Here is a 25290-nt window from a genome sequence, read left to right as displayed (position 1 = left end):
TAACAAACGTGTCTGGGGGGAAAGGCCTCATCTTTTGACTGCAGTAAGAAGTGTGTTAGGCAAAAAAATGGAAGCATACCTATTCCTTCAGAAAAACAAATAAAAACATCTCAGATATTATTATTTTTAGTGTGATTTTGAAAACAAGCATTTGAATACTCATTCCAAAATACCAACAAGTTTTCGAAGGCTGTATACGCTGTTTGGGTCAAGCCTACAAAAGACGTTGGTCTTTCGGGCTCCACATAGCAGAGCCTGACAACCAAAACCTTATGTATCACTTTTACATCAGCTGATTCCATCCAGCAGCTGCTCAGGCTAATTGACTATGACCACTGGGCGGGTCCTGCTGAAGTGTTCACGAGAGAAATCACCCCTTCACGATTTTCCTCTTCGTTCTTTTCATTCCCTCATCCTCTCTTTTCCTCTCCAGGAAGTGCTGAAGAGCTCCTTCCCCAGACAGTCAGAGCAAAAGCCCCAAGTGCCTGCTGTCACGCAGTCAGTATGGTGACTCACCAGAGGAACACATGGATGGAGAAAAGAGAATGTAGAGAAAATGGAGGGATTAAAAGGTTAGAGAGGGATGGCGCATCGATTAAAACTGATTTAAGATCTTAAAGTACATACAACTGATATTTATGCAATATTTCAAATAATGAGACTCCAACGCTTTTATACGTCAAGTCAAAAATTATCTGACACAACATACAACTAAAGCATATAACAAAACCCCATTAATGATACCTTACGCAAGTGACTTCAGCAGATTCACACATTCTTATCAGTCCTAATCCCACATGTTAAGTATTGAGAAATCTTATCTATAAGCCAGTTCACAGAAAGTAACTCAATACAACAGCATTATGGTCAGGTAGATTTTGGATTCGGTCCTTGGGAAAATCGGTTATTTGGGAATTCCACGCTAATTCACACCAGACCCTTCTCTAACACTCACATGTAGCCTCTCGTTGCTTTATGTTTGTGCCACATTCCCCGAAGTGTACCGCTTAGTCCAAGAACAACCACAACCTCGGAAAACTAACACCCAGAGGCGGAAAGTCATTCAGGTTATTTTTCTGAAATGTATCCACCGTAAAGCTCTTGAACCAGAACGACCTTCTTCTATTATCATTTAGCTATAGCTTATTTTGTTTGTGTAAAGAGAAATATGATAGGGATTAGAAGAGTCAGCTGAACACTGAATATTTCCACGCAGAACTGATGAGAAAACCTGCCGCACATCATTACAACCATCAATCAATGATTCTGATCGATTTGTCACCCTTCTCTCCTCTGCATCTCTCTTCTGTAATCCTACTCATAATTCTCTGTTATTGACGATGACACAGACAGAAAAGCCCGGCAGCCCATCAAGATCTTTCACAGTTTCCAGCTGTCAGAGTCACTATGGGTCTGAATGAGTGTAAATGTGTGAGGGTAGTGTGGAGAGGGGAGGCTTGGTGTCCTGAAGACTGGGATCCAAAGAAACGTATGACAAGTGAACTAATCCAGTTCCAAAAAATGGGATTATCGTTTTCACAGGAGCTCAAGACCACAAAAATGGATCTGGGCCCAATATCTTTGGCCAACAAATTAATACTGTAGCTAGCCCTCACAATATATCACCATAAGTCACGTCCACACTCAGTGACACGACTACACATTCACATGTCAGGAGGGTCCAATGCAAAAGAACAGCAAAAGAATTCACAAAGAACATAATATGTTGCCCAGTTAAACTCAATGCGAACAGAAGCAGGGAGCAAGTAGTAAAATCAACATCAACAAGCATGACCTGTTTTTTCTTTTTTACAAGAAGATAATCTGTGCAAACGAAAATGAGCATATAAAAAGGCAGAGATGGAAAATTTCACTGAAGGTTGGGCATGCAGATACTGCACCGAAAAACAATCCCTTACTGGACATAGATGAAGCCATCACTGGGGTCAAAACCAGGCCTGAACTAAAGAGAATAAAAAGAGTATTGCAACCTGTGGAAGTCAGCGGTGCCTGCAACATCTGTTTAAACTCGGCTGCTTGGCTGTTGGCTCATTTGGGTGCATTTGAAGGTCCGCGGGGCCCGGAAACATCCCTTTGCTTGTAAACGGTTGGTGGAAAAGTCTGCCGTGAGACACCACCAAGGTCAGTAATTATCTGTTATTGTGTGCAGCTGGATATGTCTAAAGGCTCCTCTCTTGTTGGCTAAAGACGAGAGTACGGGAGAAAACTTACAGGCTTTAAGACCTTTGGCAATCATTCAAAGTGCTGAAAATCGCTTGCCTTAGAAATTATGTTTGCTGGCAAAAAGCAACGCCCTTTCATGCAGGTTATTTATAAAAGGTTATTCATGTCAGTTTGCTGCATGTGCACCAAGGCAAATGTAAAGGTAAGCAAAACTGTTTTAAATGAAAAATGTTAGTTTAGGCATATAATAGCCACTGTGTTATGGAAATGAGATCAAGCAACAAAAAGTGATTAATTGGAAAAGATAAGCTGAGGCATTAATAGAAGATTCAAGATAAAAGCAGCTGGGACCATTGCTTTTACTGAGGGTCCAAATGACAGGATTAATTTTTTTATTATTATAATATTATAACAGTCAGCTCCATAGTTATTGGCACCCTTGGTAAACATGAGTAAAAAGGTAATGAAAAAGTCTGTTTCACTTTGAAAATATATATATATATATATATATATATATATATATATATATATATATATATAAACATTAACCTTTAACTGAATTAAATTTACTCTACAAAAACCCTCATCAAAAAATGTGTATATTATTTAACAAAACTACTTGTGTCACCAGCATTTATTAATTTGTGAAACATCCTTTTGCCAAAATAACAGCAAATAGTCTTCTCCTATAACGTTTGATGAGACTGGAGAACAGAGAGCAAGAGATCTGAGAGTACTGCTTAGTACAGAACCTCCCTAGATCCTCCAGGGTCCTAGGTCCTCACTCTTGATCTGTCCACTTTACCTAAACCCACAGGTTTTCAATGGGGTTTAGGTCAGGGGGCTGGCAAGGCCATGTCAAAAGCCTGATTCTGTTCTATTTTGGTGTGGACTTGGATGTACCTTTTCTATCACTGTCCTGCTGGAGGATCCAACCACTAGTTTTGTTTTTGGGCACAGGTGACCAGTTTTCATTTAAAATCTACTGGTACTTCATGGAGTTCATGATGCCATGTATCCCAATTAGGTTCTCATGGCCTTTGGAAACAGCCCCATCATAGATCACATCATAGATCTTGCCCCATGCTCAACTTTTATGTATGACCATCCTTCTTTTTATGCCAAAAGGCTCAATTTTTGTCTCATCTAACCACAGAACCCATTTTCACATAGTTTGTTGGCATAGAGGTGGTGTCTAATTGTAGTTTTTGGAGACTTCTGCAAATCTCCAGCACAAATTTTTGTCTTTCTGCTCATCCTTCTCATTGTGCATGTGGGCAGAATACACTTGCTTCCTCCTCCAGACAGACTTGCTACAGATCACTTTATTTTAAACTGCTTAATTATTGCCCCAAGGACATGGGCATTTTCAAGCACATAGCTTGAGCTTGTGTATTTTCTAATCTTCCCTAGATGATAGTCTACTATCAGGAAGTCACAGATGACTACTGAAGTTCCTGATTTAGTTTTGCTCATAAGCATCAACAGGGGTGCCATTCATCATGATACATTACTTCTTGATAAAGGTTTTTGTTGTCTTAGGCTAAACTTACTTCAAATAAAAGTTAGATTTTACTCTAGATATGCTTTAGATCAGCGGTCTCCAACCCTGGTCTTGGAGAGCTATGCTCCTGCAGAGTTCAGTTCCAACCTGCATGTAACATGCTGCCCCTCCCTCCAACACTAATACATCCAATCCAACCAATCAGGGACTTCAGAAAAAGTTAATTATCTGGAGAAGATGTGGTAGATTGTGGTTGGAACTAGACACTGCAGGAAGGCAGCTCTCCAGGAACAGGGCTGGAGACCACTCGGATATTTTCAGTGGGAGACTGAGCTAAATAACCACAAAGACAGGTTTTTATCACCTTTATTACTCATCTTTATCAATAATTATGTTGCTGACAGTATATACCTGTATTTGTATTATTATTCTATTATCCTTTAAGGTCCAGGGCAGAAAGGATTCCCCTTTTGAGTCTCGGTTTCTCTCAAAGTTTCTTCTCACTCTTCTCTCACTCTCTGCTTGCTCTTGAAGAGAACTGCCCTGGATTTCTGGATTGCTGATTTGGGACAAAAGCTAGGTTTCCATCCACATTTTTTGTGCATGTTTTGGCAAACGGAATAAAAAGAATTAAGATATAAATGCATATACCAAATAAATAACGCAAGTTTGTCAGAGAGTTGTGTCTTTACACTTTTATGATGTAAAATATCAATCAATCAATCAATCAATCAACCTTTATTTAATCTCGGAGAACATTGAGGGTGCCCCTCATTTACAATGTTGCCGAGTTAATACAGAGCAAGGGATTGGTAATGTGTAAGAACATATCAAATAATAAAAGCCAATTTAATAAATGAAGACTCAGATCGGGTGAGTATAAAAAGTGAAACATTAATAATAAAAATACATAAAAAGATAAAAAATAATAAAACTAAATATGTATGATGTAAAATATAGCCATTAAATTAAACAATGAGAAGCTGCTTAACTTTAAAAGTTCTTTGTACATTTTGCCTATATTTCTCAGAAATATTTTTAATAATGAGTATGATGTAGAGAGTTTTATGGTCTTGTACAAAAGTGATGGATGCAATTTTGTCTGGCTAACTTTTTGTGACATTTCAGTTCCTAGCTTGAATTTAATTTGATGGCTGGACGAAAACTTGGCTACTGTCAGCTGTAAAAAGTCAGCTGTAAACAGACCTACATTGAAATAAAACTGACTTGAATAATCTGAGCAAACAAAGATCCCTGTGTAAGCTCTCTTTCTCTCTCTCTCTCTCATACACATTGCAGTAATAGGCATCTAGTTATCGACTACTGGAAGCTCTGGAAAGGAATATGGACCTTCTTTTTGTCCGTGAGAATACCTAACATTCATCCATTTTCACATCTGCTAGCTATTTCATTCAAGTCCAACATCTGTGCAACAGTGCATTGGAAACATCAACATTAATATTAATATTTCTGAGGACCGGATCCAGGTGTGCAGCTTGGCGCAGAGATAGACGATAACCTGCTCATTTGTGAACAGCCACTGGCTTTGTGAAGTCAAGACACTGATCGACGATTCAGAGGCCAGGAAACACCAACTGCAGCACCAGACCAAAACATAACCTCGCTGTCACCACTATGATTTATGGAGATGTATAAGCAATGTGATACACTGCGCATGCCAAACACACAGGAAAATGTAATTGCAATATGAGCGAGCGTCACTGGAAATCATTCTTGGGAGCAGCTTTCATGAAGCAATGTTAAGGTTTATTTCACAGATTCAAAACTGAATCCTTTTTGGTCATCATAGCGTGAGGGGTGTGTAAGAAGAAGAAGACATGGCTTTGGGTTTCTACAAACACATAAGCAACTTAGTTGAACTGGGCACCAGATCAAGCTAAAAGTATTTGACCAAGTCCAAACAGGCCTCAAAGAGATGAAGTTCAGAAAACCAGTGTTGAAATTCCTTGTGCTCAATTCCAGGCAACTTTCGTCTACATCAGGGGTTGGGACCCCACTCCTGGATGGCCAGATTCTTGCAGTTTGGTGATGTTCCTACTCAAGCACACCTGATTCCTAATTACCAGGTTTAGCTGGTGTGCTAGAGCAAGAAAACCATCAGACGGTGTTGGACTCCAGGCCTCAGTTCCCCACTGGTGCTCTAGATGCTCAAAAGCAAACTTTAGGAGAGCATAATGATGGTTCAGAGTTTTTCTGACTTTGCAAAGATGATAGTTCATATAACTGTTACCTACACCTGCCCTTTTACCAGAAACAGGTTATTCATGTAGGAAGACAATAAAGGCCGACATGACCTGTGCACAGTATCAGACATACTAGAGTCACTGAAGAAAAATACAGTGAAACCCAATGTTCATATATCGTAGATGTTCGAGGTATGAAATCCTATCAGAGGCATTTGGCCACTCTGTGTGCATCTGTTAAAAGTGAAACAGCCTTCTACTCTGGTCCCTGACTGAAATACCGCAAGTATCTAAAGAAGCTGCCCTCATCTGAACATGCAGGTTCACATTGCCACACATAATTTATAGTATTGTTTGGGGTTCTAAAATGAGCCAAAACACCTGATGTGACACAAAAATTCTTGAATAATACTTAAGTTCAAGGAAGATACTTAATCATCTCTGCCTTTAAAGGGAGAAGATGTAAAGGAGACAGAAAGGAAGCACCTTGAGTTATAGGCTGTCTAAAAAGCTGACGTATAGTAGAGATTTCAAAAGGCTGAACTTACTGACCATCCAGTTGAAGAGGAAGTACCTGGAAAAAATGGCCACAGTTCAAGATTTATTGGGTAAGTTTCCTTTTCAGGTCAGTGCACGGGGAAAGACAAGTGTCCATTATGATAATGTAGTGGGTCAGTTCATCAAGCCAGACAAATACTCTGCTTTCTAGGAAAACATGACCTGAACCTTCATTTCTGCCCTGAATAGAGTTGTCTGCTTTCCTCGTTTGTCTTCACCTTGCTCCTCTCGTCCACTGTCTTTCCATCTCACTCTCTCTTTTTCACCTCTTAACCCCCCCATCTCCTCTCACTCATGTTCTCCATCTGGTTTTCTGTCTGCCACTGGTGTGGTCCATCCTCTGGACTGTCAACTCTTCATGTCCACTGGCTAATTTCCCCCCCTGTCTTTGCAGCTAGTGTTGATTTGCTGATCTCTCCACAGAGCTTTCCTTCCTTGAGTGTGTTGGCGTGGGGGGTGAAAGACCGAATCGGACTCCTACAGACATGACCAGATGTAGACATTATTGGCAAGGGCCAGAATTCCACGGAGTGCTTCTAGTGATACATCACTCCATACAGACACAGACTGTGGTGTATGGCATAATGTAAGTCCAGTGAGGTGGAAGTCCAGAGGTTGCTTGTAATTGTAAAGAACAACAAACAAATAAATAAACAAAAACACCATTTTGGTTTTTAACATACTGTTTGCATATCTCAGTGAGATTTCATGGCATGGATAGCATCTGGTTCTAGTTATACTGCCATAGCCAGGTCTAAGTCATAGGAGGTCTGTCCCTAAAGTATGAAATTGATTTTTCTTTCTATTTGAGCTACTGGACCTTGCACATCCACCAACACTGTAGTCCTGCTTGATGTTACATCAGTGCAGGATCCTATGCTAATTCTTACTTTTTGAATCTGGCCTGATTCCCTCAGTAATCAAATACATTTTTTATTAACGTTCTAATGATCTCATAACCCCGTGTGGTACCCCAGAGAACCAATAATTTAATATTTAAAAAACTCACAACCTACCTATGATACCTATGATATTTCAAGCACATTTAGCATAAACAGCAGTACTGCTCATGGAACAGCAGAATGTTCCCTCTGTACATGTGAGAATCACACATGCACGATTTGACAAGAATCACTAGACACTAAGTAATTCTTCCCATCCAGAAAGTCGCAGGTCACTTGCCCTGTCCTGGACACTCAAGAAGATCATTTGCTTATCCACAATTCTAATTTACTTTTTTTTTCTTCCATGACTATTCAAATATTCAAAATTCAGACTCATAGCCGAGTCACCCAGGTGAGAGGATATAACCGTGCCAAATGTGTGCACTGAGAGCTCAATTTAATACTGCTAGAGGATTTAATTTTGTGTATTTTAAAAAGATTTAGTTGGTTACTGCTATTCTTGAGCTGGGTTACAAGGAACAACATACTGTGTTACAACCAGACTATGGATTACAGTATATATGAGAACATATGAGCAGTGTTCAAGATGCTAAATGGAAGTGTATAAAAATCGATAAGGAAGGGCAAAAAAATAAAAAATAAAAAAAGTAGTTATAAAAAAAGAACACTTGCATCAATAGTGTCATGTCTGCATGCGTTCTCTCGACGAACCATCCACTGGACCTATATCTCAATGCTTCATCATTCTGGACAATATCTGGAATTTTGTGTTTGAACTTGTTATAGTAAGTTAACTGAAGAAAAATCTGTATCTGACATTCAGTTGAAATACGAGGACTGAAAATTTTCAGTTAAAACTTTTTCTTTTTGTTTTCTGTTTACAGTGCATACTGGGAATCACAAGTTGTTCCCACTTCTCATAGCAATACAAGCTGAACTAATAAACTTGAACACAAAATACTGTCATGGTTAAAACATGTAAAATGTACCCAAACCTAAGCTTTAGCACACTGAAAGGACAACGTACCATCTTCATTAAACAGTAAACATCAAAAAGGACTTAATGTGCCGAGAACTGATTGAAAATAAGACCAACACACCATAACGACACTAAAAATGCTCCACACTCACATTCTTATTTTATAATTCACAGCTGACAAATGACAAACACTATTAGTCAGTAAGAATATTATGTTATATTGATCAATATTAGCGGTTATCGGGACTTTTGCTCCTTAAAACTGGTATTGGTATCTGTGACAAAATTTTCATTTCAGTTGGGCCCGATTTTTCCAATATTCTGTGTATTCCACATTTCACTATACTTTCTTTTGCCATTTACCAGTAATAATATAGCATTCATTCACACCTGCAGCAGCAGTTATGTGCGTATGCATCCTAAATGAAAGAAGCTGAATGTGGAAGTGCTATAGGATAACCTTTAGTTAGCTGTTACAGGCACAAAGACAAAAATAAGCCGAAGAGTCCACCCCATCATTTTTATCTCTCAGCTTTGGGAGTGCGTCCCAACACGCCAGTGAGTCCTCACAACAACTGCAACGAAACCAGCAAATTCACTTTCCTTACCAACATGTGTTTTCTATTAAATTATCATTTTGTGTTAGGAACCTCTATATCTCTGGTTAATGTGAACAGGTTCACATTCCAGTGGTGCCCAATTACATCCCCTGGGGCAATGTATACCCAGTAACATTTCATTGTTTTGATTCTATTAACAACTAATGTGAGTGAAAACGATCAACCTGGCCCCTCTTACTTCCACTACCCCTGCCTCACTGACCACTGCAATAATGGAAAGTGGCAGTAGACACTCTTTTAATGTCTGCTCAGTTTCCCAAAAGACCGCAGGGTTAAGATTGTGGCTATTATACGTATTAAAAGTTCAAAGTGACACTCACTCTGATATTTTACAGTGATCACTGCGCTACATTTGTGAGAAACTCAAAAATGTTCAAAGTGAATAAAGTACTGTGCAAAAATATTAGGTCAGAAAATTCTTCAAAAGTGTTTATCTGGGTAGTATGGGTAGTACAATGTTCTGCAACATTGGAATAAACACAAATAAGTGTCAATATACTAAACAGTAACAAGAAAAGTAATTGATATGTTGTTATATGATGAAAAGAACACAAGTTTGGTTGCTTTTCTTTTTGATTTACCCCAACCATTTAATTAATTCACTAAATTCAATCACCAGCAAACCTGATTTTACTTAGTAAAGTACTGATTACCTGAACTGGGTGTGGGAAAGTAAATACAAATACACTGTCTGGCCATTTCATTAAGTGCACCTCCTTGTTTCTACACTCATTGTCCATTTTATTAGCTTCACTTACCATACAGGTGCACTTCGTAGTTCAATGATTACAGATTGTAGTCCATCTGTTTCTGTGCATCATTTGTAAGCCCCTTTTACCCTGTTCTTCAATGTTCATCACCCCCACAGGACCACCACAAAGCAGGTATTATTTGGGTGGTGGAACATTCTGTGCATTGCAGTGGCACTGACGTGATGGAGGCATGTTAGTATGTGTTGCACTGGTAAGAATGGATGTGAGTGGTTAAGCTAACACAAAGATATACAATTGCATTTAACGTATTAAGCCCTATTAGTGTTTTTCTTTGTTTGAATGTTGAATGTTTGAATAATAATAAAAAAATATTATCTGTAATTTTGCACAGTACAGTGTACTACAACATAATTACTGACATTGTTTTTTTGTAAGGATCTTTGTTCTGTTTGGTTATGAACAGAGTGTGAGTGACAGCGCCACTCTCTATGGGGTTTGAGTATGAGAGCGGATAGGCTGACCTGTGGGTCAGAGAACACCTGCTGGATAGTGTTGATGGGGCCGCAGGGAACTCCAGTGCCTTCAAACCGTCTAAGCCACTCAGCAGTGGACTCTTCCAGGAACCTGGGGGAACAGAGAACAGACAGCCCACTAATGACATGCTTTTCAAAACAACAGAAAATGAGAAAGGCATAGACACAACAACATGCCCCAAAATGCGATGCATATGTGGCCCTGGCGCATTCAGTACCAGTGCATTTCAGCCCTGCAGCGCTGGCATCGTACACACAGTCACCCAAGCCACATGCTCAAATGGTTGTGCGCCCACACTCACCCACCCACCCACACAACCAACAACACACACACTTAAAGATATACACTGAAAGATATACTGATATATGTCAATGCATCATTCTGATCTAGAATGGGGAAGAGGAATATTCTGGTATATTTGGGAAAACAGGAAATTATATTGCAAACCATATATACATGTTCGTCAGCGACAAAACAAAAACCAAAGAAATTCAAAGAAAAACATAATTTAGAACCACAGGCTCAGAAAAAAACAGTGGTGGCTGATGTCTCACAAATACAAGAGCACCATAGTAGTCCATCCTTTGCTCTCCATAATTTGTTAGCCCAATTCAGCACTGTGTCTGATCCACTTGTACCAGCGCAGCACACACCAACACACCACCACCACGTCAGTGTCACTGCAGTGCTGAGAATGATTCACCACCCAAATAATACCTGCTCTGTGGTTGTCCTGTGGATGCAGAGAATCAGATGGACTGCAGTCTGTAATTGTAGAACTACAAAGTGCACCTATATAGTAAGTGGAGCTGACAAAATGGACAATGAGCGTAGAAACAAGGAGGTTATTTTAATGTAATGGCTGAACGGTGAATGTGCACATTTTAGATGAGTAACTCAAAACATTAACAAAATCTCAGCACTTAACACTGCGTTCCCCTGTTTTTCCTATCCCAGCCCACTACAACTACACTTTAGTTTAAAATGTAACCATTAAATTATTTTTTAAACTGTATAATTTTTGCATTAATGTGTGAATCCATTTAACATCCACAAGCTTGAAACATTCCTTTTAATGAGTCATCCATTATAGGTTATGAAAAGTGCAAAGCCTGTTATGGAAATACATTAATTAATACATTACATAAGTCAATATGCATTATCTGAATTCCTGAAAGATCATGGAAAGAAGAAAACAATTTTCTCTTTTTTTTCTTTATTTTCAGTGCTAACATGATATTGACTAATGAGGCAACTTTGAAAATTCCTTTGATTTGAAAAATCCTGGTACCTAAATCATAGAAATTAAGAATTTAAGTTATTAATTGAAACAAATAAAAAAAAACTGTCATTGTATCTACCATACAAACAACTGTGAAATGGGAAATTGCTGTCAATTTGGTGTATATTCCTTTAAGAGAAGGCATGGCATTCTACAGCTTGTCCCTTTCTCACTCAAATAACCTTGCCCACTCAGCTCTCAAAAGCTCCCTTTCACCATCACCTATGTCGTTTCACACACGGATGTCTCTGATGAACAAGTGAATCAGTGACTGATTCAGACTCTTTCTGTTGATTTTAACAGGCTCTCTGTGGCTGAACTGAACAGAACGATATTTTGTCCTTATTAAAGTAAGCTGGGCATTTAGATAAGCTAACAGGTTCCAATAATATTCAGAGACAGGCTTTTGAGTTTAAATCTTTACTGAAGGAGTCAACATCCAAACTACAACATCCAAAGTAAAGACTGTCTGCAATTAATCTAGAGAGCTGCTGTAAAATACCACCACCGTTAGCTTAAGGCTAACATCACAGGTAAATCCCTCTCAGCAGGGTAGTGGAAATTGGCATTATTTCAGCAAGGCTAACATGTAAACAAAAAGTTCTTTCAAAGCAAGTTGAGTTTCTGCATTAAACATTGCTGTGTAATGCATGCTTGGCTTTCAAAAGCTGTCTAAAGTTGTCTTTCAAAGAGCACAGGGAGCTACATTAAATTAAATTAAATTAAATATAAAGTAAAATAAAAAAGATATATGTAAAATATGTCTCCTTTAACATCCTCATGCTATCAACATGGAAGTTAGTTAATAACCTTTCGTGCATTTGCTAATACTAAGAACTCAACCCTGTTAATTCAACCCCATTACTCATTTAAGCCACTGTCAGCAAAGAAGCCTTGTAAAACATAAGACACTCAGGTGGGTTAGCACTTTTTTAATGGTTACAAGGACTAAATGGCACCCGCATAATTTCTTAATTACCCCAGTGTGCCATTTTGGCTTTAAAAATGGCAACTACATAGTAATTTTTGGCAATCAAAAAAACCTGATGCCTGGTTGCAAAGCCAGGCTTTTAGTCATTTAGTTACTGTCCAGCTCTGTGCTGCTTTGAGTGCGCAGCCTGCTCTGCTGTAGCGGTCTGCAGAGAGGCCAGCGCTGCAGGTTATTCAACACGAGCTGAATCTTATAGCTGATGACATGCCTGTGTCTGGAACATCAGCCTACTTCCCCAGCTCTGACACTCTGACCTCTGAGAGGAAACACAGATACAGCCTAATGAGGATCACCAGTGCTCCGAAAGGAGAGAGGCGGAACATCTGGCCACTTTCTGGGTTTCACTATGTTCCTGGCCGGACTCGACAGGAGGAATGCCTGTGGTCATCAGTATTCTCTGGGCCACTGTGCGGTTGTCATTTCTGCAATTACTAACAGAGTCAGCTTACCTCTCAGATAGAAGATGCAACAGCTCTTTGCGGTGCTGCACTCGTAACGTGTTGGTTTTGTAATTTGGATTTTCTGCCAAGTCATTCATGCCCAGAACCTTGATGTGGACACAGTAAACAGAGAGGGATGTAGTCAGAAATGTAAAGGAGTAATAATGAAAAATAGATATTTAATGTTGAGACTTGAAATAAACAAAGGCTTGCATAAACAGGCATATATTTTTATTATAAGATTTGAAAGACGCAAGGGGTCGTGCTTACTTTGCACACTTTAAAAAATTGCTGGTTATTTCCAGAAGCCACGACAAGGTAGCCATCTTTTGTTTTGAAGCCCTGTAACAATACAGAAGCAGAACATTGTGAAAACCTTTTTTTCATTTAAGCATTTTTCCAATAAGAAATGTCATCACATTTCACTGGATAGTTTTATGAACCAACCACATTTTTCTAAACAGGCAGGGAACTGGGAACTATGTCCAAAAGTATCCAGACATCTCTTCTAATTAGTGTATTCATATACATTAAGGTGCAACAATTGTTGACAACTGCATTCAACTGCACACACACAGCTTGTACAATCTCCATAGAAAAGCATTACCAATAGAAATGCTTTGGAGCAGCTGTGCACAAGCTGTTTATTTTCCAGGTTTAAACAAATAAAACTGTATATTAAATCAAACCCATTGCCTCCTGTTATAAGGTTTGGGCTCCCCTTGAATGTGGCTGAATGCAGCAGCACGAAGATACGCTTGAGCTTGTAATCCATTACCTGGCTTGGATGAACAGGCAGAGAGGTGGTATACACAACAAACTACAGTACAAATTTCAAAGGATTCTTATCATGGAAAAACAAAATTCCTTGGTTTGATGAAATAAAACAGTTTGATGTACTATGTAAACACTGTTGAATCAAAATGTACTATTCACTCTTCAGTCCAGTCTATAACTGGAAACTGAATTAAGCTGCAAACACAGCCTGTTTTGATTTCATGCTTTTTAATGTTCAAACTACGAAAACAGTAAAATATGACTGCCTATTCAACCAACACCAGTTTTATTTTAAATATTGCCCAGTCAGACTGAAGTCTGCAAAAAGTCTATAGTGGGGGAAAATATTTACACTTGAGAAGCAAATGCATCATTGCAGCCTTCCAAAGGATCCAAGAATCTGAAAGCAGTGGCTAAAGTATTGTTATCAATGTCCCTGAGGATTTCAGTCCAAACTTAACGGTTAGTTCTGCACATTTCAGTCTGGACTGCTTTTAGAACAAGGCAGGTACTCAGAACAGAGATTACTTACATATATAATAGTAACAATAATTTTATCGATATAGAACTTTTCATGTAGGTGGCAGCTCCAAGTTAAAGAGATTGGATGCTTCTTAACAGCAAGCACTGAGATTGACTCTCCAATAAAAGGTGGGATTGAGTTCCACAGTTTAGAAGCACAATAACTGAGCTAGGCCTCTCTGTGTTTTCTGTATTTTACAGAAGGTGTTTGCAGAAGGTCAGTGTCTGCAGATCTAAGATCACGTGTTGGGACATAAACAGACACTCTGTAATATAAACGGTGCTTTAAGGTCATTTAGAGCCTTAAAAACTAGTAGCAGAACTTTAAAATCTATCCTGAATGATACAGGTAACCAGTGCAGTTCTTTCAGAACACAACCGATATGATTTCTCTTTTTTGTTTTTGTTAGGATCTGTGCTGCTGCATTTTGTGCTAGTTGTAGAGGATGGATTGTTTAGTCAGTAAGAAGAGCATTACAGTAATCAAGTCTGCTTGTAACAAATGCATGAACTAGTTTCTCTGCATTGCTCTGAGAGAGAAAAGGCCGAACTTTAGCGACATTTCTCAAACGATAATAAGCTACTTTAGTGACTGTGTTTACATGGGGGATAAAACAGAGCTCAAAGTCTAAGATCACACCCAGGTTTGGTATATGAAGTGAAAAAAACAAGTTTCTCATAAAGCAGCTTTCTCTGAGTTTCTGCACCATTGAACAGTATTTCTGTTTTCTCGTTATTTAATTGCGGAAAAATTTGCGACATCCACTGAGAAATATCTGACAAAAAGCTGGTTAGTCTGTCTACAGAGTCTTGATCATGAGAGGGAATGGAAATGTATGACTGGATGTCAGTATAGCTATGAAAATTTGTATTATTATGTTTCTTAATGACATCACCTAGAGGTAGCATGTACAAAGAGAAAAGCAAAGGCCCTAAAACTGAACCTTGAGGGACTTCACAAGAAATATCAGTCAAATAAGCACAGTAACAAAAAACAGCAGGTTTATTTCTACAGGATAAAATCAGAAAATTGGAAATGTAAAAATGGATTACAACTCGTTTAGGTACTTAAAACCGCAAACTTTCTAAGCAGGCAAACAATGTTAAAATATCGACCTTTTAGAGCCCAGCCTGTCAATGAAAATGACTCCTCCTGTCATTTGATTTTCCTGGTTTGGCTCAGATTTTTTTCAAAGAGAAATCCCTGCTCAGAACATACTAAAAGAGCAAAAACCTATCCCCACCTCCTCAAAGTGAATCTATAAACATTCACTCTTCTATTTACATGGGTGAATTAAGACATTAAGAACTGTCTCTTGGCCATAGTGGCATATCTTTGAACAAAGCCTGCATTCATGGCTCTAACCTCACTTAGGAAAAGTCCCTTTCTATGTCTGTCTGTGTGAGTGTGTGTGTTTATGCCGGCGCCCCCACAGGCAGTACAAAAGGGTGAGTGGGGAACAAAGTGCACACACCACAGTTAATGAGACAGTGTTTTGACAAAATGTAACCCATCAGATTAAATGATTTCAAACGAAGGAATGAAGCACGGGCCATGAGGCAACACAGCCGGGCACCGATGCCCGGGAGCAGCAGGGAGGGAAAGCCTTGTGTTCCACAACAATTGAACTCGCTCACACGCGCTTAGATCCCGGCACAGCGTGGATCCTGACTGACCTGCGGAGTAAGACTACACCTCAATCGCTCTCATCCCAGGCCGCCTCCAAGTTCATGTAAAGTAGCCTGCGGCTAGGAGCAAAAGTGCAGCATGGTTTCCAACTGCCTTTTAAAGCTGGGTGCACTTGCTCAGTGAGGCTGGCTGCTGAGAGTAAGTCACACTATCCAAAGAGTTTACATCAACCTCTGCACATATATTTTAAAGCAGGAGTTCTTTTAAAGTGTAAAGAGGCACAGAAAAGCAAAACCACAAAGACGCTTTATCAAGAGGATCCTAAAACAAAACCTGAAACTTACGCTTTTTATACAGCACTGTGCAAAAATCCGAGACCACCTTTCATTTATTTAACTATCACTCAAACCAGTCATTAAGTACAAGTTATTTATTTTTCAGCAGATGTTTCTGAGGAGCTTAAATGTATGATAATCCACCTGTATAAGCAAAAGGAAAGACAAAGGAAAAAACAAGTGTTTCCAAAACTTTAAATAGTTATTTGAGGGCTCCTAACAACTGTGCAAGACCTAGTAGACCACTGAATCTATCACCATCGGATAAACAGTACTTAAAGCTTCCACTTCCACTGTGAGAAGACAACTCAACATTGAGTCTAAACGGATGTGTAGCTGTTAGATTAGATTTACTGAAAAAATGTAATAGACAAAAAAATAAGAACATTTGTTAATCTAACACAGACACAGCTGTTGTTTTCAAAACAATAGACTGGCCACCCCAGAGACCAGATCTTGACAACCCTGAATGTGTTTGGGATTCCATGAATAGCGAAAGGCAAAAAATGCAACCAACTTCTAAGACTGAACTTTTGAGATGTTCAAAAATATCCCTGCATACTTCTTCAAATAACTGAAGGCAAGTCTTCCAAAAAAGAACACAAGCTGTAATTAAGGTAAAGCATGGACACATTAAATACTGTAAACTTTCATAATATCATTATGAATTATTTTGATATGGCTTATATGTAATTTTCTGTTAAATATATGTTTATCTGTTTTTTTCTTGACACTGAAAAAGCCTAACTTGTACTTAACAGCAGTTCTGTCTGGGAAATAAAAGAATGTAATAAAAGGATGGTTTTTGACTTTTTCAGAGTACTGTATGTATTAATTAATTTATGTATTTTGCCATCAAGAATAAATGCATTTAGCCTCATCACTAACACATAACAATAAATCTCATGAGTGATTCCTACATATCAACCAATGGAAATATTATAAAACAGCAGGCATGTTACCTGGTTGTCATATATATGGTTATATCTAATAATATAATTAAATTTGCAGGCAATATTGATGAAAGCTTATGACAAGTAACAAACTACACACGCACACATCCTCTTATTAGTTTATCTGTTCTGCCCAAATTCTCTTAGCTGAGCTTCATGCTGTTGTTTTCATTCTGGCCAGAAGCACAGAAAAGAATTTCTGCCTGAACTTCACTGCTACTTTTTCCAAAGAGCATCTCTGACAGGCAGAACAATTAACCCACTCTAGTTGAGCTCCTATCTGAATGAAATCTAATCAAAGTTAATTTGGAGTTTTTAACAAATACTGGCATGTTGCTCCAGCCTTGAACTGACCCTGACTGGTAAACACAGCTGAATAATGGTCTCAGACTGGACAAAGGGATAGGGGTTCTGTAGCCCTTTCATTTCCATTTCATCTACAAGACCTATAACATGACACATGCCAGTGGAGGGCAGCAGGCTGGCTGTAGGCCCAGGCTGGAAAACGTGTGCTGTTATCTGGCTGAACAGTGAACAATGGAAAGGTTGAGAGAGTTTAATATGGATACTCAGCTCTATCTAAGTACAGGTCACTGAGCCTAATTTAGAGTAGTGAATGAGTGAATGAACAAACAATATAAAGCCATACGTAAGATTATGCTTTATTGTCTCTTTAACAGCTGTTCATGGCTCCATGGAGCACATCAAATGATGATCAGTAATACAATTATAGTTCATGTATGTGATTCTAAGTCCTAAGTGTCCAACTCTCCTGCCAAAATTGATGAACAGGACAGTGTTGTTTGTTGTGTCTCAAACAGGACTGTTTGAGAGTCAGGAAGCACAAACCCTATTAATAATTAAAGAACATTTAAAGAATGTTATGACGAGAACATTTGATCAAGTGATGATTTTTGAAGAAATCACATTTATTCAATTTTACTTATTGCTACACAATCAGTATAAATATACATTTTCCAACTCCTACCTTTGCAACAATGTCCCATGCTTGTATGAGGGACCATGAATCAAGCAGTGCTCACTAAATGCCAATGGAAAAAAGGGGGGGATATTTAATGGACTATCTCTCACACCTAATCATGGTAAAGTATCTAAAATGCCTACACTTTTCATTCCATCCCTCCTTTCAGGTTACTGATGCAAAAACGTTCCCACAATGCTGAGGTCTTCCAGAAGTCTGAGATTGCCATGATGCATTACATCCGAGTCTCTCACACTTCTAAAATGTTGGGCTGATCTTGGTGGTTACATGTGCAGTTGGACCACTGTCAGTCAGTTTAGTGGTCTGGAGTGGAACTAGGGGAGAAGAGATGGCTGAACATAGCGTGTTTCGGTCTGTATTTTTTTTCCGTCAAAAAGCTCAAAGGAGTCTGAGAGGAAACCACGAGAGCAAATTTTCTGGCAAGTGTACAACGGAATCTTTTCCGCTTACCCACCACGAGACCCCACCGCTAAAGTAACTGAACCCAGCACCACTGCACAGGGTTAGCCTCAAGTTACGTCTGGGCTGATAATCACAAAGCATCTTTGAGGATAAAGTATGACCCAGAAACTGTTTTTTTTTGTGCTTAAGATCACCATAAACAGAGCAATCTGATCTAAGATTGGCACTTCCACATAAGAAATCTACAAATAAATGGCTTAAGGAAGTCTGCCAATTGGGTGAGATCATTAATAGAAATAAATACAACTTTTGAAAATTGGGATCATTTTCTTATGTGCTAAGTGTTGTGTAAGAACTATAAGAAATACAAATATAAATGTTTACACCTATTTGTGGTATGTTTGGCAGCCCTGTCAACAGAGGGAAAATGACTCTCTGATGTCTGAGACTTCAGTGGCCATCTGGTTAATCTGACTATACTATAAAACACATGCATTTATCATTTTTCATTGTTCATTGATTTCACATAAACCCTTTTGTCTTTTGTCTTCCCATGTGCTTTGTGTTGAGCACAGATGAGGGCATATAAGCCTTTAGGTCCCTGACGAGTCACTGAAAGTTCTAGAATGGCATGAACTCTCCTTGAGGCCACCAGTACACTCCAGTAAGAGGTCCCACAGCGACCATGGCCACGGGACCTGAAGCAGCAGTCTGACCTCTACATTAAAGTCCTGGTTAACCAGCATGCTTCTGCTCTAATGGTGGAACCCAGGCAATGCCTATAGCCATCACCCAAACCGCCGCTGCCCTTTCACCCAAACAGAGGCTGTAGGGACACAATAGTGGGCGCAAACATGAATGGGCTCTCAGCACTGCAGCTACTCTTATGAGTGATGGCTTTGAGCCTCCTTGCCGTGTTAGAACACAGCAGACAAAACCCTCGTGTAACACAGGACAGAAAGGAGTCTTGTGGACAAAACAGGACCACATGGCAAGACCTTAAAATACTACAGCAGTGTCAAATCATGCCTGGGGGCTAGCATGTTACTGATGGTGTGGAAAGTTGCCTACAAGGTAATCAGTCTAAAGAAATAGGACAACATTTTAACAAGTTCTGTAACAGTGCCTAATCCTTAAGGCAAAATGGGCCCTTAAAACAGAAAAGAACAAGTGGATCATATAGCAAGAACAATGCAGTGTCCAACTCAAATGCAGTGCTTGACCTGACCTCTAGTGTCTGTTAAGGTATTAACACTGAATGCAACCAGATCTGCTTAAATAAAAGGGTGGTGAAAAGAAAAGAATGGTTAAAAAAATGCACATTAACACAGCAATTGGTGTAATGTTAATTAAAAACTTTGCACTTCGGGCAAGAAATTTTACATAAATAAACTGAAAAAACTGCAATCTTGATATAGATAAATAAACACAGATATAAGTTAAGAAATAAATACAGATATAATGACTAAAGCTGGAAGAAAATATTGTAAGAAGCAAAAGTTAAAAATATATTATTGCATGTTTAAAAATGTAAAAACAATGCAGCATGAAACATTTTACTGTGCAATCCAAAATGTGCAAGCTACAGCAAAACAATATAGTGAAAAACAAAATATCATCCTGAAAAATAACATCCCAACAAACTCACTACACAGCAATTCCCATATAACGCACTATGATTAATGGTACAGCAAGAAAAATGTAAAAAATCTCTATATATCGCCACCTGGCAGATTAGGCTGTCCAACAAAGGGAAAGTTTAGCATTTTATTCGATTTAGTTCCCACATTCATATCTGACAGCTAAACTAATCTCCAGGTTCAACAGTTAGGATGTTATATTTCTTCCTCAACAAAAGGGATGTTAAAATGTTCAGTTGTCATGAGTTGAGAAAAAAGACTACATTTCTTTATATTAACACTTCAGAGACATTGATGAAACAATAAACTCACACTAGGATAAAATACTACAACCTCTATTTTCACGGGTGTGTCAAAATTGTCGCTCCAACATATCCGTGGTGTTAACTGGGTGTTTGTTTCATTTCGTGTGCTGCGTATCAACTGCGTAATGGTGCTGAACAGAGGAAAACACCCCCAGAACACACTATTCCACACTATTATGAACTACAAAAAAGGACTCATGTTAGGAACATACATTTCAAGAACTATTAACAGTTTCTGTTTATAAATGGTACCTAGTGATCCTGCACTGTTCAAAACTTAACAAAGGGAGAGAACAGCTGGAGAAAATGGCGCAGCAACCCACTGTCTTTATACGCTCCTGCTAAGGCTGCTAAAGCTCCAGCCTCCGCCAGCTCAAACAGCCAAGATGAGAGACTTACGCATGCAGCTCGCTGTAATTCTGTCATCCCCGCTCCGCCTGAGGGTTTCTGCTTATTCGAAAGTTAACGCTCCAGGCAATGCAGGACAACCAAAGCAGCCAGCAAGAAGTCAACAAGCACATAAAGTGCATGTTGCTGGACGAATCACTGAGGAATCACATTCATGCTGATTTAGTGCTAATGTGAAATCACACATAATGTAAAAGGTTATGACTGAGAAATGTACACAGAATAGATGGCACAATTTTAAGGGCTAATTTTTGAAAAATGTTTCTCACAAAAAAAAAAGTCCTGGATTGATGAGAAAAGCTAAACTGGTCAAACGAATATGACATCAGCTTTACTGCTGAAAGGTAATACAGGCAAACAACTTCATCTGTCTGAAGGTTCATAACAGAAATGATGACTACTGAGGACGTTACTCTGTGCTGCTAAATATTTCACACAGTAAAAGCCAGGCTTCTGTAGAAAGGTGAAAGCAGACAGGTAATACATCTTCTAGGATGATGATTAAGTTGCAGTATAATAAATACGTAAGTATGAACCATCAGAGGATGAAGATGTATGGAATTAATATCGTTTTTGAGCATGAGTAGCAATGTGGGCCTTGTATGAATCCACTGTAGCCTTACATAAGCAGCAAAGGCCTAGTCAATCTCAGAGAGAAGATAGATTAATGCTACTATTTTCTTCAGGGGACTATCAATGTGTTCTTCAGCAAGCCTCTGTGCTGTACGTGAACCCCATCAGAACATTTTCATAGACATTCTCCTACGAGTGATCAATGATTAAGCTTCAAATAAAAGGGTCATTGAAATGCTAAGCCAAAAGGACTGAAGAAGAGCCATTCATTAGGTATGTGCATCTTTTCACAGTCATTTCCACAACAGGTCAATGCTAGGGTTCTTATCGATCTGAGAAGGAGTTAACTTAATAACTCCACACAATTCACAATGCTATAATACTAGAGTTGCCAGAAGAGCCAACGCTCATGACTTTGCACAAACATAGGAGATAAAGGGATCCATCTTTTCTGACCTCTTTCAAAACAGACAAGGAAATCAAAACAAGTCAGACTCTAGCTATAAATTTTACATTTCACCACACGCCCTCATCACCTCACACTCCCTGTTTCACAGGCACTCGAGATAGCAATACATTGGAGGGCAATGTATTCAGTTTCATGTTTGGACCAAGCCACTAGGAAGACTCAGTGCAGTAGCTGAGATGTGACCGAGACGTCTCAACAAATGACTGAGACGGGAAACCATTTTTTTCTTGTTACACAATGTATCCTCTGAGCTCGGTACTGGTTCCAAGAGGACAGGCTGCCCCAGCCAAGTAGGGTGGTTCTCCTCATGTTCAGATGGGCCTTCAGCTCCAAAAGCTCCTCAATCCTCTGTTTTGTTCTCTGTAGCTTGGCAATGACTGACCTCTACTCTGCCTGTCTATCACCCTCACTACTGTGAATTGTTATGACTCTGTGTTGAGCCGCTAGCAAGCAATAATGGGTGAAAGGTGAGGGCCAAGAACCCCCTGCTGTGAAAACAGTTCACACCTTTTTACAAAGACAGCCAGGCTGAGACAGAATGGAGAACACAACTGCAAATGTCTTCACATTAAACAGCTGGGTACAACTGCCATTATAAATAACATGTAAACACAAGAAAACATTTTCTAAATGTTGACTTGCTTGTTAACATATTTCTCTAAATCATACATATTTCCATCAAGATATCAATGTTACTGGAGGGGGAAAATGAATAGCTCAACTGATCAACTCCAAAACAAGAGGAAACTTCATTTTATGGCTACTGTGAAAAGGTGTTAATCATAAAACTGCTCTGTTTTGAGAATAGGTATTTGAGTACTCTTTCAGAAACAGAGTATTTTAAAGATCATTTTAAGGTTGTAAAATGCTGTTTGGGTCAGCCCTACTAAAACATATGATTTTACAGTTGTAAATCTGACCTCATATCACCATTCATCTTGGGTTAATATAACTAGAACGTGGTTTTGCTCCACACAGATTTTTTTTCCCCTCGCAGTTCTGAGCTCTAAAGACAGCTTACTCACATTTCACCATAAGCTTACAGAGTCTGACTGGGAGACTTTTTGGTGTATTATTCTTATTAGTTAGGATATGATGACATAATATAAAAAGGATAACACAGCTTTTTCTTTAATCTGAGCAGCTGAAGACCAGCGGAGGGGTAATTTGGTACAAAGTAACGCATTACAGTAATGTGATTAGTTTTCCCTAAACATCTTTATTTACATGTGATGCATTTCAAACATACAGTTTGTGTATATCTGTGCCTGTCTTTGTAAGTAATTCGTGCACATGTGCTACCAGGGACAGCTGACTGCACACTTCGACTGTGTGAATGGGACCGGCACAACATGAGAGCAGCGCTGGCATAAATCCAACAAATCTGCCGACGCATCTCATCATGGAAATATGAAACTGACGGATAAGGATCCTTGTGCTGATTAAGGAACCACTTTGTAAGATTTTATTTATAGCAGCTGCTTTTACTGGCTAGTTTCTATTTTTCAAACAGCTTTAGCCACTCATAATTTTAATAAAGCAAAGGTGTCTGTGTGCTCAGAGCAAAGGCAGACATAGCCGGCAACATGTTATTTGAATAACGTTTACTGTGATTGGCTCTTTATTTCCAAATAAAGTATTAAAAGGACTATTGGGTTTTCCCTTGTACTTTATAGTGGATACAGATGTCTCTGTATCAAGTAGCAAGATTATGTTTTCTAGGAAGTGATAATTAAATTAATCCCAGTACAGTTTAAAAGATGTAACTAGTAATTTGTAATTGATAACATTTTTGAGCAGCTACTCCTGCTGTAGAAAGCATACACATTTTTCTCATACCTGATAGGGGACTATACTTTCATGGGCAGTGCCCCATCTTCTGGCTTCTTTTCCTGCATTGAGGTAGTTTGCAGCTATATGAGTGAGGCATGCCACCTGAGAATGAGAATGAGAAAGAGAGAGAGAGAGAGAGAGAGAGAGAGAGAGAGAGATTTAAACATCTGCATCCGTCAGTAGGCTCATTACACCCTGCTGTTCTGTGATTTCAGGGAACTCTCACATGGCTGACACAGCAGTTTCATGTAGCTGAGGTATTAAAAGCTGCTACACTTGGAATCCAGAGTAATATCTATCTTTTTTGTATCCAAACTTACAACAAGCACCTCAGTACTCAGGAAATTACTACACGCTGACCTCTCCAGCACAGAGAAATGAAGGCATGTTTAATTTACTAACTTGTAAATGTCTGGTTATAGAAAAAAGGTACTTTTTAGCACAGTAGGATTTTTATGATGCCCAGGCGAGAGCAAGAGAGAGCCTAGGCAGCTGAAATAATATTTTGCAATGTGAACTGAAGCTCTTTAAAGCTGTGGACGCGAATACTGAAAGCAAAACGGAAAACTTGCACAGATTAAAGCAGGTTTGTGATGATTTGACAAAGTGCAAGGGACGATGGAGTATCCAGTAACACGGCCCATCTCCAGCTCTTTCTCAAGGCCAGCCAGACCTCCACTAGCTAGCCTGTCTGGCTCAGAGCCTTGTATTAAAGCCATTTCATCACATCACAGCTGCTCTTTTCCAGTGGCCACCTAACAATCAAAGTTTTGTTGATCATCCTGTCCATCTCTGTGCTTAAAGAATGCTGCTTATATTTTTATTTTTTTAATTTTCATTGGTTTTGTGAGAAACAGTTAGTTATTATTATTATATTGTCCAATAAGAAGTGATGACAAAGATCTGGATACTTAAAAGCTTCCTTATAACACAAGTCAATACCTGTATCAGTAGGAGGCTGTGAAGGCCAAATAATGTATCTCAGTTAAAAGGTCTATGTCAAATATATTTTCAAGAAAAATCTCAAGTGAGAAAAAATTATGCAAATGTTATGCAATGAAATACACATTTTTCACTTTGGTTTGAACCAACCAAAAGATTACTTTCAGATCGCATTACCTTTGTTACTGTTAAGCTGCAAGGCAACGTCCATATTCATTATATTTTCATTTCAAATAGACTAGAATTGATCCGCAACTGCTTTTAATTTCATCCAACGTTGCTCCCAATGGGAGCAGTTATGTGGATATACAGAGTGTCCTTTTTCCAGGCAAAGTGAAAACAGTTCACACCCTTTTCACTCTGACTACATCAAGACAACCGTCCAGACGTCCATAATACCCCATACCTCACAAGGGGACTCCCAAAAAGTCAGGAGCCCATCCATTCACATTACATTCACAGCTCTTTTTGTGCAGTAATCACCCTGTCTAGTTCAGTTTAGAGGGAATTAAATTTTATGAGGCGTCTATCTGAAACTGCAGAGCGTCATGATGATACCACTGTTTAACGAATCTGCTACACAC

The 25290-nt window shown here is 39.0% G+C and overlaps 1 protein-coding gene across 2 annotated transcripts in view; it reads right to left on the bottom strand.

Annotated features, from left to right (window-relative positions):
* The window catches only part of sugct (succinyl-CoA:glutarate-CoA transferase), a 94226-nt gene that overhangs the window by 50300 nt on the left and 18636 nt on the right, over nucleotides 1–25290 (bottom strand). The window contains exons 9-13 of one of the 2 annotated variants that reach the window (XM_036582500.1): nucleotides 23771–23866; nucleotides 13185–13256; nucleotides 12924–13021; nucleotides 10189–10291; nucleotides 4670–6927 (exon numbers count right to left, since the gene is read on the bottom strand). In XM_036582500.1, coding sequence (XP_036438393.1) covers nucleotides 6820–6927; nucleotides 10189–10291; nucleotides 12924–13021; nucleotides 13185–13256; nucleotides 23771–23866 — 477 coding nt within the window. In that variant the 3' untranslated portion in view covers nucleotides 4670–6819. Of the gene's footprint in view, nucleotides 1–4669; nucleotides 6928–10188; nucleotides 10292–12923; nucleotides 13022–13184; nucleotides 13257–23770; nucleotides 23867–25290 lie in introns of those variants that run through there. The other variant, XM_036582491.1, reaches the window with a different exon arrangement.

Source organism: Colossoma macropomum, unplaced genomic scaffold (assembly GCF_904425465.1).
Source record: "Colossoma macropomum unplaced genomic scaffold, Colossoma_macropomum, whole genome shotgun sequence".
NCBI classification, from domain to species: Eukaryota; Metazoa; Chordata; class Actinopteri; order Characiformes; family Serrasalmidae; genus Colossoma; species Colossoma macropomum.
The sequence above is the reverse complement of the archived record's forward strand: the minus strand, read 5'-3'. Positions and strand labels throughout refer to the sequence as shown.